Raw genomic sequence first — 15,285 nt, forward strand, 5'->3', positions numbered from 1 at the left:
CCAGGGAAGCCCATGAATTATTTTTTTTAAACATCCAAAGGAGAGAAAGAGAGAGAGAGAGAGAAATTAAATGGTTAGTGTAGGTTTTATACTGAGTGCATACAATATTTCAATTCCTTAGAAATTGTTAACTGTGTGTTGATTAGAGTATTGTATTAATCGAAACACCCCGTTTTCTTATTGCCTTGGATAACAGAATTTGCTATATTTATGTGCCCTTATGCAGTGACTCTGAAATTTAAATGCCATCTTAAACTCTTTTTTTTTTTTTTAAATGTGAGTTGGTAAATGCAGGGGAAAAGGAATACATCAGATCTCTGATGAACATTTATATCAGAATGATTTTTTTCCCTAAACGAGTAATCTACAAAAGTCTGTCAAGCGTAATAATAAAAACACCTACTGAGCGCTATGTCAGTCACTGTGCTAAATGGCTTATTTCATTTAATCCTCACAACCGTTACCCTGTAAATTGGTCACCACTGTTATCCCCACTTTATAAACGGTACAAATTCATTCAACTTACTGCAGAGCGCAGATCCAAACCCCAGATGATATTGCCTGTATGCTTTGACTACCACCCACACTTCACTCATTCTGTGAGTTTCCTTTGGCGCATTAAAAGAAATGTATTGTATGTCATCAATAACATTAACTTAACAGTGCATCTAAATTGTTGCACCCTAAGATTATTTACTGCCCAATCTATGTTCTGATTTCCCAACATGTCCCCAATACTTTTTTTTTCCCCAATACTTTTAACACCAATATTTAACACATGGAACATTAATGTTCCATGCTATTTTAATAGGTCTATAATAACCAGCTATTGCTTCTCAACCATACAGTCTTTATTTTTATATAGCTTTTATAAAACTGACTCACTATCCTTATTTAGGTATTCATTGGTTTTGAGGGTAAACTGCTTTGAGATTTTCAAATATTTCGTTTCAGCCTCAAAAATATTTTTTTCAATGTAGAAATGTATTTTTTGAACTTACATTTGCCAATATTCTTAAGTAAAAAATTAGAAGATTCTAGTATTGAACCTTCTATCTCTCTGTCAAGGTATAGCTCAAAAGACAAGAATCTGGAAGGAAAGAGAAAAATTGACATGGGAGATGAGGGCTGTCCCTCATAAATAAGAAATTTTGCTGAGTCAGAGCTGTCCTTCATTTTCAGGTAAATTAATGAGAATCAATGGAGGCATGCAGAGTGAGGTCTCAGCGCATCACAGAGCTGGCTCCTACTGAGGGGCAGTGCATTTTCAATGAGGGATTCAGAGGGATGGTGATAGCATATTAGTCCAAGTTTTTTTTTTCTATAACTCCCTCAAATAGTGAATGATTTCTGTGGCATGCTTAGAACAGGGCCTGGCACTAAGTACTGCTCATTGTTACTGTTTGTGCTGTTATTATTGTCGCTAAAGCTGACATAGTACCACTAGACCAAGAACTGCAAACTCAAATACCTACAGGGGCCAGGTGGATCACACAGCTGAAACACTCAAATGTGGCAGTAAACTGGAGTCATTTAAAGGCAGCAACAGGTGGAGTGTGCCTGTAGGCTAAGGTTGACGAATCTGCCTGGTTTGCAAGAGGATTAAAGCATAAGAATTTGTATGTAGATTTTGATTGTTTAAGGTTGACGATGACTTTGAGTAAGTTTAAAACAGCCCAAAGTTTATTGGAGGTCCAAAGAAACCAATCTCTACAGGTAAATTAGCTTTTGAGTAGCTTGTTTGTGATTCCACTCTAGACCCTCAAACACGATCTGTCACTTAATTTTGAAATGACACTTTTATTATACAAAGAAGATCTTAGTTTTACTTTCTGCTCTCAATAACAGTGGGAGAATAGGCCCTTCATCTCTCTTGAGAAACCTCCTTTGCTTTGCTAATCTCAGCAATCCCCTCTAGCTAAATCACTCTAAAACTTTTGTCAAGATTCAGTTCTGCATTTCACTGGCCTATTCCCCATAATGTCATGGATCCAAAATAAAGTTCATTTTTCCTCAGATCTGCATCTTTTTTAAAAATTTAATTTAATTTATTTTTAATACATGAGGTTCTTATTAGTTATCTATTTTATACATATTAGTGTATACATGTCAATCCCAATCTCCCAATTCATCACACCACACCCCCACCCTGCTTTCCCCCCTTGGTGTCCATAACATTTGTTCTCTACATCTGTGTCTCAATTTCTGCCCTGCAAACCGGTTCATCTGTACCATTTTTCTAGGTTCCACATATATGCGTTAATATATGACATTTGTTTTTCTCTTTCTGACTGACTTCACTCTGTATGACAGTCTCTAGGTCCATCCACGTCTCTACAAATGACCCAATTTCGTTCCTTTTTATGGCTGAGTAATATTCCATGGTATATATGTACCACATCTTCTTTATCCATTCATCTGTCAATGGGCATTTAGGCTGCTTCCATGACCTGGCTACTGTAAATAGTGCTGCAATGAACATTGGGGTGCATGTGTCTTTTTTGATTATGATTTTCTCTGGGTATATGCCCAGGAGTGAGATTGCTGGGTCATATGGTAATTCTATTTTCAGTTTTTTAAGGAACCTCCATACTGTTCTCCATAGTGGCTGTATGAATTTACATTCCCACCAACAGTGCAAGAGGGTTCCCTTTTCTCCACACCCTCTCCAGCATTTGTTGTTTGTAGATTTTCTGATGATGCCCATTCAAACTGGTGTGAGGTGATACTTCATTGTAGTTTTGATTTGCATTTCTCTAATAATTAGTGATGTTGAGCAGCTGTTCATGTGCTTCTTGGCCATCTGTGTATCTCCTTTGGAGAAATGTCTATTTAGGTCTTCTGCCCATTTTTTGATTGGGTTGTTTGTTTTTTTAATATTGAGCTGCATGAGCTGTTTATATATTTGGGAGATTAATCCTTTGTCCGTTGATTCATTTGCAAATATTTTCTCCCATTCTGACAGAAATGGGAGAAAGTCTTTTCATCTTGTTTATAGTTTCCTTAGGTGTGCAAAGCTTTTAAGTTTCATTAGGTCCCATTTGTTTATTTTTGTTTTTATTTCCATTGCTCTAGGAGGTGAGTCATAAAAGATCTTGGTGTGATTTATGTCAAAGAGTGTTCTTCCTGTGTTTTCCTCTAAGAGTTTTATAGTGTCTGGTCTTACATTTAGGTCTTTAATCCATTTTGAGTTTATTTTTGTGTATGGTGTTAGGGAGTGTTCTAAGTTCATTCTTTTACATGTAGCTGTCCAGTTTTCCCAACAACACTTATTGAAGAGACTGTCTTTGCTTCATTGTATATTAGGCCTCCTTTGTCATAGATTAGTTGACCATAGGTGCCTGGGTTTATCTCTGGGCTTTCTATCCTGTTTCATTGATCTATATTTCTGTTTTTGTGCCAGTACCATGCTGTCTTGATTACTGTAGCTATATAGTATAGTCTGAAGTCAGGGAGTCTGATTCCTCCAGCTCTGTTTTTTTCCCTCAAGATTGCTTTGGCTATTTGGGGTCTTTTGTGTCTCCATACAAAACTGGAGATTTTTTGTTCTTGTTCTGTAAAAAACGCCATTGGTAATTTGATAGGGATTGCACTGAATCTGTAGATTGCTTTGGCTAATGTAGTCATTTTCACAATATTGATTCTTCCAATCCAAGTACATGGTATATCTCTCCATCTGTTTGTGTCATCTTTGATTTCTTTCATCAGTGTCTGATAGTTTTCTGAGTACAGGTCTTTTACCTCCTTAGGTAGGTTTATTCCTAGGTATTTTATTCTTTTTGTTGCAGTGGTGAATGGGAGTGTTTCCTTAATTTCTCTTTCAGATTTTTCGTTGTTAGTGTCTAGTAGTGCAAGAGATTTCTGTGTATTAATTTTGTATCCTGCAACTTTACCAAATTCATTGATTAGCTCTAGTAGTTTTCTGGTGGCATATTTAGGATTATCTCTGTATAGTATCATGTCATCTGCAAACAGTGACAATTTTACTTCTTCTTTTCCAGCTTGTATTCCTTTTATTTCTTTTTCTTCTCTGATTGCTGTGGCTAGGACTTACAAAACTATGTTGGTGAGAGTGGACATCCTTGTCTTGTTCCTGATCTTAAAGGGAATGCTTTCAGTTTTGCACCATTGAGAATGATGTTTGCTGTGGGTTTGTTGTATATGACCTTTATTATGTTGAGGTAGGTTCCCTCTATGCCCACTTTCTGGAGAGTTTTTATCATAAATGGGTGTTGAATTTTGTCAAAAGCTTTTTCTGCATCTATTGAGATGATCATATGGTTTTTATTCTTTGATTTGTTAATATGGTGTATCACATTGATTGATTTGCATATATTGAAGAATCCTTGCATCCCTGGGATAAATCCCACTTGATCATGGTGTGTTGTTGGATTCTGTTGGCTAGTATTTTGTTGAGGATTTTTGCATCTATATTCATGAGTGATATTGGTCTGTAATTTTCTTTTTTTGTGACATCTTTGTCTGGTTTTGCTATCAGGGTGATGGTGGCCTTGTAGAATGAGTTTGGGAGTGTTCCTTCCTCTGCAATTTTTTGGAAGAGTTTGAGAAGGATAGGTGTTAGCTCTTTTCTAAATGTTTGATAGAATTCCCCTATGAAACCATCTGGTCCTGGACTTTTGTTTGTTGGAAGATTTTTTTTTTTGCTGTACATGGGCCTCTCACTGTTGTGGCCTCTCCTGTTGTGGAGCACAGGCTCCGGACGTGCAGGCTCAGTGGCCATGACTCACGGGCCCGGCCGCTCCGCAGAATGTGGGATCTTCCCGGACCGGGGCACAAACCCCTGTCCCCTGCATCGGCAGGCGGACTCTCAACCAGTGTGCCACCAGGGAAGCCCCTGTTGGAAGATTTTTAATCACAGTTTCAATTTCATTACTTGTGATTGGTCTGTTCATATTTTCTATTTCTTCCTGGTTCAGTCTTGGAAGGTTATACCTTTCTAAGAATTTGTCCATTTCTTCCAGGTTGTGCATTTTATTGGCATAGAGTTGCTTGTAGTTGTCTCTTATGATGCTTTGTACTTCTGTGGTGTCCTGTTGTAACTTCTCGTTTTTCATTTCTAATTTTATTGATTCGAGTCCTTTCCCTCTTTTTCTTGATGAGTCTGGCTAATGGTTTATCAATTTTGTTTATCTTCTCAAAGAACCATCTTTTAGTTTTATTGATCTTTACTATTGTTTTCTTTGTTTCTATTTCATTTATTTCTGCTCTGATCTTTATGGTTTCTTTCCTCTGCTAACTTTGGGTTTTGTTTGTTTTTCTTTCTCTAGTTCCTTTAGGTGTAAGGTTAGATTGTTTATTTGAGATTTTTCTTGTTTCTTGAGGTAGGATTGTATTGCTATAAACTTCCCTCTTAGAACTGCTTTTGTTGAATCCCATATGTTTTGGATCGTCATGTTTTCATTGTCATTTGTCTCTAGGTTTTTTTTTTTTTTTATTTCCTCTTTGATTTATTTAGTGATCTCCTGGTTATTGAGTTATGTATTGTTTAGCCTCCATGTGTTTGTGATTTTTACATTTTTTCCCCCTGTAATGTATTTCTAATCTCATAGCATTGTGATCAGAAAAGATGCTTGATATGATTTCAATTTTCTTAAATTTATAAGGCTTGTTTTGTGACCCAAGATGTGATCTATCCTGGAGAATGTTCCGTGTGCACTTTGAGAAGAAAGTGTAATCTGCTGTTTTTGGATGGAATGTCCTATAAATATCAATTAAATATATCTGGTCTATTGTATCATTTAAAGCTTGTGTTTCCTTATTAATTTTCTTTTCGGATGATCTGTCCATTGGTGTAAGTGAGGTCTTAAAGTCTCCCACTATTACTGTGTTACTGTCAATTTCTTCTTTTATAGCTGTTAGCATTTGCCTTATGTATTGAGGTGCTCCTATGTTGGGTGCATATATATTTATAATTGTTATTATCTTCTTCTTGGATTGATCCCTTAATCACTATGTAGTGTCCTTGTAACATTCTTTATTTTAAAGTCTATTTTATCTGATATGAGTATTGCTACTCCAACTTTCTTTTGATTTCCATTTGAATGGAATATCTTTTTTCTCCCCTCACTTTCGGTCTGTATGTGTCCCTAGGTCTGAAGTGAAACTCTTGTAGACAGCATATATATGGGTCGTGTTTTTATACCCCTTCAGTGAGCCTGTGTCTTTTTGTTGGAGCATTTAATACATTTACATGCAAGGTGATTATCTTATTACCATTTTTTAACTTGTATTGGGTTTGTTTTTGTAGGTCCTTTTCTTCTCTTGTGTTTCCCACTTAGAGAAGTTCCTTTAGCATTTGTTGTAGAGCTGGTTGGGTGGTTCTGAATTCTCTTAGCTTTTGCTTGTCTGTAAAGCTTTTGATTTTTCCTCGAATCTGAATGAGATCCTTGCCAGGTAGAGTTATCTTGGTTGTAGGTTCTTCCCTTTCATCACTTTAAATATATCATGCCACTCCCTTCTGGCTTGTAGAGTTTCTGCTGAGAAATCAGCTGTTAACCTTATGGGAGTTCCCCTGTATGTTATTTTCCCTTGTTGCTTTTAATTATTTTTCTTTATCTTTAATTTTTGCCAGTTTGATTACTGTGTGTCTCAGTGTGTTTCTCCTTGGGTTTATCCTGTATGGGACTCTCTGCACTTCCTGGACTTGGGTGGCTATTTCCTTTCCCATGTTAGGGAAGTTTTCGACTATAATCTCTTCAAATGTTTTCCTGGGTCCTTTCTCTCTCTCTCTTCTCCTTCTGGGACCCCTATAATGTGAATGTTGGTGCATTTAATATTGTCTCAGAAGTCTCTTAGGCTGTCTTCATTTCTTTTCATTCTTTTTTCTTTATTCTGTTCCACTGCAATGAATTCCACCATTCTGTCTTCCAGGTCACTTATCCATTCTTCTGCCTCAGTTATTCTGCTATTGATTCCTTCTAGTGTATTTTTCATTTCAGTTATTGCATTGTTCATCTCTGTTTGTTTGTTCTTTAATTCTTCTAGGTCTTTGTTAAACTTTTCTTGCATCTTCTCGATCTTTGCCTCCATTCTTTTTCTGAGGTCCTGGATCATCTTCACTATCATTATTCTGAATTCTTTTTCCAGAAGGTTGCTTCTCTTCACGTCATTTAGTTGTTTTTCTGGGGTTTTATGTTGTTCCTTCATCTGGTGCATAGTCCTCTGCCTTTTCATTTTGTCTGTCTTTCTGTGAATGCAGTTTTCATTCCACAGACTGCAGGATTATAGTTCTTCTTGCTTATTCTGTCTGCCCTCTGATGGATGAGGCTATCTAAGAAGCTTGCGCAAGCTTCCTGATGAGAGGGACTGGTCAGTGCCATGGCTTTTGATGGTCAAATATGACTTTGTTAATAGGTGCTCCAGTTCCATCCTCCAGATGTTTTCTAACAGTTGTCCTGAGGGAAAATGTCTGAGTAGAGTTATACAAGACAACCGTAGGACATGGAGTAAGACCGCTTTCTCATCACTTTGTGCTTTAAAAATTAAATAAACAGTCAAATGTACTATGAACATTTTTTTCTCCTCTTTAATTTCCTGAATCAAAAACAACAAAGAAATTAAAGGGTGTGAAAAAAATTCCTTTTGCCTCATATCAATTGCCAAACTAAATATCATAAAATTATGACCTTTCTTCCCTTAGTAATTCATATTGGCAAGAACATAGATGAAAAGAAAACTTTGGGGAGACTGGTGTACTATGTAAATAGGAACATCTGCTACCTCTTGTGAAAGTGATGATTAATTCCTAGGGCTAGGGCACATATTTTGTTAAAACAACTAGGGCCAGATCGTGCCATCTGTATTCTCCTTCTCCCAGGCAGTTTTGGGGTAAGGAAGGGAGTAGAGGGGGAAGGATATATCTCCAGAGTTAGTAAGTTTTGTTCACTGATCCCAGCCAGGGCAGGTAGGTTTCTGGAAAAAAAGCAGGGACAGACCCCTTCCCAGCTGTAATCCTCTTCTCCTCCCACTACATCCCGCCCTTCTCTCTGTGCCCCTGTTTAGAATTCCGAAAAAGATGTGGTTGGAGGGGAGGAGATTGTAGGGAAGCACTTGGAATACAGCTATTTAAGACTCAGGGTGAGGAGTGTGTCAGAAAGCTCCTTGGATTAGACTTACTCATTTTTTAGTCTTATTGCTTCTATTTATTAGCTGCGTGACCTTGGATAAGTACCTAAACTTCATTAGGCCTTCTTGTCCTCATCTGAAAAGTCAGGGGGTTGGGTTAGAGCTAGATGATCTCCAGTGCCTTTCAAGACTTGACAACTATGCGTCTCTTCTGTAATTCTTTGCCTCATCTAAGACAATGCATGGCAGTATGTGCTTTCTGTAGGGGTCTGCTAGAAAAGATACAGGCACCTTTCTTTTAAAATAACTCATTTTCCTACAATCATGTGTTTCTTTAAAAACAAATACAAGAGGATTGGATTGGTCATAGTAACGTGCTTCTAGAAATATCTTGTGGCAGGAAGACTACTTATTTCTCCTTAAGGACTGCATATTGGCCATACTCCACATGCTTTTCACTTCTTTGAGCCAGAACTCAGCTAGTATGCTCTTAGTAAGGACTGATGAAACTGTATGAAAGGTAAAGTAAGTTTCTCTTTTAAGACAGGAAAGTAAGCCTATAGGAACCTACTTCCCCCCATGACTCCACTGAAATAAAAGTAAACAAGTATCCCCCAAAAAGTATGTGATTGGAATGGGTAGAAGCCCATGGACTGGAGATTTCAACTAATTTCTAAAAGATAAAAAGTGAAAGGGGAGGATTAATGGTTGAATTGGCAGAAAATGCCACAGGCTAGAATACACAAGATAAAGTGACAGAATCTTGAGAAAAAACAAATTCAGAACAACAAAAGTTACAGACCACATATGAAGTAAACTGCAACTAGACATGAATATAAGCAGTTAATAGACTGTAAGAAAAAGCGATCCATTTGCCCTTGATGCTAGCAATAGCCACATTTGAGAGACCCGGGGGTTATAACATTGGGTCCATGGAAAATGTCATCCTAGCATATAACACTGAACAATGCTTATATTGATCATAATAAAATACATGCAGTATATTGGCTTGCTTCCATTGTTTATTATGTTGTAATAAACTTTATTTTTTAGAACAGTTTTAGATTTATAGAAAAATTATAAAGACGCTACAGAGTTCCCCTATTATTAACACCTTATAAGTATCATCCATTTGTTAACAATTAATGAACGAGTACTGATCCATTATCACTAACTAAAATCCATACTTTATGCAGATTTCTTTAGCTTTTATCTAATGTCTTCTTCTGTTCCAAGATCCCATCCAGGATACCACATTACATTTAGTCATCATGTCTCCTTAGGCTCCTCTTGGCTGTAATAGTTTGTCAGACTTTCCTTATTCTTGATGACCTTAATGAGTTTGAGGAGTACTAGTCAGGTATTTTATACAATGTCCCTTATTTGGGATTTGTGTGGTGTTTTTCTTATGATTAGACTGGTGTTACGGGTCTTGTAGAGAAGACCACAAAGGTCAAGTGCCGTTTTTGTCACATCAGATCAAGGGTACATACTATCAATGTGACTTATCACTCTTTCTGACCTTGATAACCTGGTTGAGGTAATGTTTGCCAGGTTTCTCCAGTGTAAATTTTCCCCTTGCTCCCACCTTTTCATACTGTCCCCTTGGGAAGGAAGTATATAGGTTATTAACTTCTAAAGTCAACCTATAGATAAAGTAGGAAAGAATTTTTCATGATAGCAGTACTGAATGTAAATATTAACAATTTTGTTAGTGGTTAAATGTTGCTGACAAAAAAAAAGGGAAAGGAAAAGTGGAGGAACGGGAAGGGGGATCAATACCTTCATTTTATAGAGGAAATCCATAGATACACTAATAAAAAATAGAAATTTGAGTCCTTGTTCAAAAATGTAAACGTTTAGGACTTCCCTGGTGGTGCAACGGTTAAGAATCCACCTGCCAATGCAGAGGACACGGGTTCGATCTCTGGTCCGGGAAGATCCCACATGCAGCAGAGCAACTAAGCTAATGTGCCACAACTACTGAGCCTGTGCTCTAGAGCCTGCAAGCCACAACTACTGAGCCCGCGTGCCACAACTACTGAAGCCCACACGCCTAGAGCCCATGCTCCGCAACAAGAGAAGCCACTGCAATGAGAAGCCCGCATGCTGCAATGAAGAGTAGCCCCTGCTCGCCGCAACTAGAGAAAGCCCACGTGCAGCAATGAAGACCCAACGCAGCCTAAAATAAATAAATTTATTAAAAAAAAATGTAAACGTTTAGTTCCAATGGAGGAAATAAAACACTATTACTGCTGTTAAACATTGGGAAGAGAAGAGTAGTATGAGATACTTTCTGATTTTCATACTGTGAATTGACTGACACTGACTAAAGTTGGTAATCCAAGAAGAGAGATATAGAATGCACTGGAAGTAAAGACTGAATGATCTCACTCCAGATAAAACCAGTTTTCCTCTGTAGAAGGGATTGGAGCTAACTAAGCAAGGAAAAGAGGAAAGGCTCTAGCTTTTCCCTGGAAGTTCTTTTATACTACTTGATTTATTACCATGTGCACAAATCATTTGCTTTAAAGCCAAAGATGATGTGTAGGGTGGTGTCAGGACTACTACTGGACCACCCAGTATGACCCCTTTTGACTTCAGTGATCCAAGCAAACCTATCTGCCTAAACATCATTCACACCAAACCATATTACTATGTGGTGTTTTGTTGAGGCAGGAACCTCACTTCTGAGAGAATAAAGGGGTAATCTTCTTAGGTCTTTGATTTGTAGGAAAGGCATTTAAAAAAGAGAACTCTGTTTGTAGAAATAAAGATTAGAAGATTTCAGTTGCAAAAGAGAACCTGGCTGAAAGATGCATCAACTGTCTCTGGTTGAGAAGTATTGGCAGTCAGTGAAATCCATTGTGTGTTTCCTGTGTTTAGCATTATACATGTTTCAGTTTAAAAGCCTTTACTGTCATTAGCTAATTACCTCCCAAGGATGCAGGGTAGTTAGAGGGAATATTGGAACCAAGCCAGATTTTAGAGCTGAAAGATGTATATGTGACTGTACCAGCCCTGATTCAGGGTGTAGCTGTTATACCATTTCACACACAGGGATCGATCTGCTAATGTGTGGTTACTCAATCTATTAAGTTTTTTTTTCTAGATTCAACATCTCCTTGAGAAATACAAGTTACTGAAACAGAAGGGAACTTATTCCAATAGCATCTCTTATGAGTGTCTTGAAAATCAACATTGGTGACAGTTTTAGATTCATCATTAAATCAGAATCTCCAAAGTGAGGCCTGGATACTGGAAGTTACTAAAAGTGCCCAGTTGATTCTAGAGTAGAGACAGGCTTGAGGCCCACTTACTTAAGTGGAAAATAGCTGCTCCTTTCCCTACCCCTAACAGTAACTGTATCTACTATGAAAATGAAATATAACATTCGGCTAAGGAGAAATTTTTATAAACACTAATTATTAATAAATATTACAACTTGTTTTATATAAACTATATATTTTACATTATAGAAGTGCTCAAGAAATTTGGAGACTATAGGAGAACAAATAGGTATGTCTGTGCATATAAAAAGTCATCACACAAAGAGTCACTGTTCATGTTTTGGGATTTTTCTTTCCATTTTATTTTCATACTTTGTCTTTTAAAAAAATTATTGGCATTGCTCTTGTCAGATTCCATACACAATTTCATATCCTGCTTTTCAAATATACCATTATAATAAGCTTTTTCATCCTTTGATTCATCCTTTAAAAGTTATCTCTAAAAATGAAACCTAGTGAAATGAGGCAAACAGGGAAATTTATATCCACAATTAAACCAGAATAGAAATTCAGGTACATGTAGAGCACCAGCCCACAAGAATATTCTCTACCCTGTTTCTATTTGGAACACTCAGACCAGCAGTATCTAGAACACGTGCTCAATTTCTGCAGCCGAATTTTGACTATATTTGGTATGTGGTGCCCTCTACTGGCTTTCCCAGGATTGTGCCTTTTTTCTGTTTGTAAACTATGTGTTTTAGTAAGGACTCTAAAGAAGGGAGTTACATTGTATGTGTGCAAGTTTGAATTTTGCATGTCTGTATTTTTATTAATATGTGTAGCCTTAATGTAGAATTGAATCTATCTTAATACTGGATCTGACTGTGGGTCTGTTTCCTTCTTATTTATTCCACAAACATTTTAGAGTCTACCATGTGCCAGGGGTATTGTGCTAGGGGGCTGGAGACATAAAGATGAAATCTCCACCTTCAAGTGGCTCATTATCTATCCCAGGCAGGATAACCTACTTAACATGCCTTGGATGTTCCAACAGAAGAACCTGACTCCGTATAGATCCTTGTCCTCCTCTATCTAGGAAAATCATCGTCTTCAATGAAGCATGCCGCTTTGGGACAGACACATGTGGCAGAGCCAGGAAGAAAGAGGACACCTTTCCAGCAGGGCAAATCCACCAAATCAATTCTGGCCATCAGTGGGGTTGACAGATGTCACGGACAGCTTGCTCTCAATTTACTTAGGAAATTAAAATTTATGATGGACTATAACACATTAATAGATAAAATGAGTGGCAATAATTCAGAGGTTTAATTGAGCCCCTATAAGGGAATAAACCTCATTTTCTAGAAATGTAAACTTTATATAATATGTACCTAAGGAAGGGAGGTAATTATTACTTTTTTTTATATGTATAACTGATTCATTTTGTTATAAAGCAGAAACTAACACACCATTGTAAAGCAACTATACTCCAATAAAGATGTAAAAAAAAAAAAAAGAGCCACATGTGCGCCAGAGCAGAAAGCAGAGGCACAGCAGTTGGGTCTGGGGGGAAACAACAGTCCGAGTGGGTGGTCAGCGATGGCTGAAGAATCCTTGAGGATGGTTATATTTAAACGGCTTCATCCTGCTGGAGCCCCTGAAAAGCCGCAGACACATTTTCTCCTGGGGAAATTCCTTGGGCCCCTCCACGCTGTCATCGTGGCCCTCCGTCTCCAGGTAGACGTCCAGCAGCACACACAGACGCTGCAGCTGGTTCGTCAAGAGCTGGTGGCGGGGCCGGGGGCCGCACACCTCCTTGTAGCACACATTGACCTCACTCTCCATGGCCCGAATATTGTCGTTGTTGTTGTTGGTTTTCTCCCCTTTCCAGTTCAGACAGAGCTGGAAAATGGGTGGGATGGAGGAGTAGCCGGGGTTCAGCACCACGGCAGCCTGGAGCTTAGCTGTGCCCCTTTCCACAAGTGCCATATAGTAGAGATTGGTGTCCCCAGCCAGTCCCGCCTCCACGATGTCTTTGGTAAAATGCAGCTCTGTATAATCCTCATGGGCAATCGTCACCCACTTCACCAGGCGAGAGACAACCTTTGCAGGGAAGAGGTACTGGCAGTCATTGGTAACTGGCACAATGCCGTGTTCCAGGGAGGCAAACCACTTGTGGAGGGCCAGGCGGGACTGCACCCTGGTCTTCAGCGGTTTCATGGTGGTCTCCATGTGGCTGGTGCTCAGAGAGTGGTCAGCGATCACAGTGTGCTGGGGCTGCTCTTTGGGGAAGTGGAGGCCACCCAGCTTCTGCACCCACAAATAGGGATGCCCTAAGTCAAGTATGTAGTCCCTCAAAGTCAGGATGCCAACTTTATCAAACTGATACTGATTGGCTGGATTTGGAGTTTTCTTTCCATGATCCCCAGGATACAAACAGCTCAGGACTGAGTCAGGAGACAGCAAGTCACCTGTACTGATGGGGGTGATCAGTTCTGTGGCGGTTGTCACTTTGGCTTTTACCGTCATGAGGTTGAGGTTCATGAGGTAGTAGAAAGTCAGGTGCAGTACACTGTCATCTTTGCACCTCAGGTCCAGCATGACGGACAGCGGGTGCCTCTTCAGCATCTCCTTGCGCTTGTCTTGCCCATACGCAGTGGCCTGGACATAGAGGGGAGGAGGTAGGTGTTGGGCTGTCTCATACTGCTTGTGAGCTTGGTCGAAGGGCATAAACAGATACTCCTACACTGGTAGGGAAGCCCGCATGATGCTGTTGAGATCCGGCTGGAGGCTACTCAGGTACTCCTTCTTTACTTCAGTCTCCTTAAGGATCTTCTCCTTGTTGGACAGGCACTCTTGGTACTTCTCCACCAGCCTTTTCCGCCGCTCCAGCTCCCAGTCCAGATGTGCAAGGGTTTGCTGGTGAGGGTCTCCCATGGTGACTTCCGCCTTGCTGATATCTGGAGGAGCCTCCTTATAAAACTCCTCTAAGCTGACCAGATCGATTTCTTCGTGATTTGACTTAAACTCCAGACATTTGGTGACCTCCTTCTGCAGGTGCATCACCTCATACAACAGGTTCTGGAGCTGCAGGTGATAGGCGTCCACTTGCTGCTCGGCCTCATGAGTCTGATCTCTTCCTTTCTTCAACCTGATGTGGGCTAATCGGTTAAGCTTTTTTTTTTTTTTTTTTTTTATGGTACGCGGGCCTCTCACTGTTGTGGCCTCTCCCATTGCGGAGCACAGGCTCCGGACACGCAGGCTCAGCGGCCATGGCTCATGGGCCCAGCCGCTCCGCGGCGTGTGGGATCTTCCCGGACCGGGGTACGAACCTGTGTCTCCTGCATCGGCAAGCGGACTCTCAACCACTGCGCCACCAGGGAAGGCCCCGGTTAAGCTTTTTTAGAGTCATGAAATGCACACAGCTCTGGATCCTCCGATCTTCGATCTCAACTGCCGCATCCTTGTCTCCCCTGCTCCTCAGGTCCTGGATCTCGGCCATGAGCCTCTGCAACTCCTGGCACGTGTACTTGTACAGCTCATAGTCTCTGCAGGGTCCCACAGGTCCACCTCAGCCTCCTCGCTGTAGTATTTACCTTCCTGTTCAGTGTCAGAACGATTATGCTTCCCTTCAGCTGGAGCTCCATCACTTCGGATCACTTTGGGCTTTCGATTTTTGCTCGATTCCAATGACATGGTTGTTTGGTGAAGTCAGGAGGAAACAGCAGAGACCTCAGAGGTGGCTGTGAACATTAATGCAGGAGGCACTCCACTGGGGCAGGCGATGAAGATGATCTGAGAGCAGGGCACACTGCACCCCGACCTGTCCCGGCCAGCAAGCCACTTCCCGCGGCTCGCGCACCATAGAGCAATTATTACGTTTTGAAAGCACTTTTGCATTTTAAATTTTACCTCCATTTTGGGGGGAGGAAATGCATATGAAACTAATGGAGTTTTTCTAATCTGAGGA

The 15,285-nt window shown here is 39.8% G+C and overlaps 1 protein-coding gene across 1 annotated transcript; it reads right to left on the minus strand.

Annotated features, from left to right (window-relative positions):
* Window positions 1–12,908: 12,908 nt before the first annotated feature.
* Window positions 12,909–15,011, minus strand: LOC136135312 (THO complex subunit 5 homolog). Its single transcript, XM_065893212.1, is given in 3 exon segments — window positions 12,909–14,496; window positions 14,720–14,867; window positions 14,870–15,011. Coding segments are annotated over 3 exon segments (1,878 nt in total).
* Between the last annotated feature and the right edge of the window lie 274 nt (window positions 15,012–15,285).

The sequence above is a fragment of the Phocoena phocoena genome, chromosome 1, assembly GCF_963924675.1.
Source record: "Phocoena phocoena chromosome 1, mPhoPho1.1, whole genome shotgun sequence".
In the NCBI taxonomy this organism is placed as follows: Eukaryota; Metazoa; Chordata; class Mammalia; order Artiodactyla; family Phocoenidae; genus Phocoena; species Phocoena phocoena.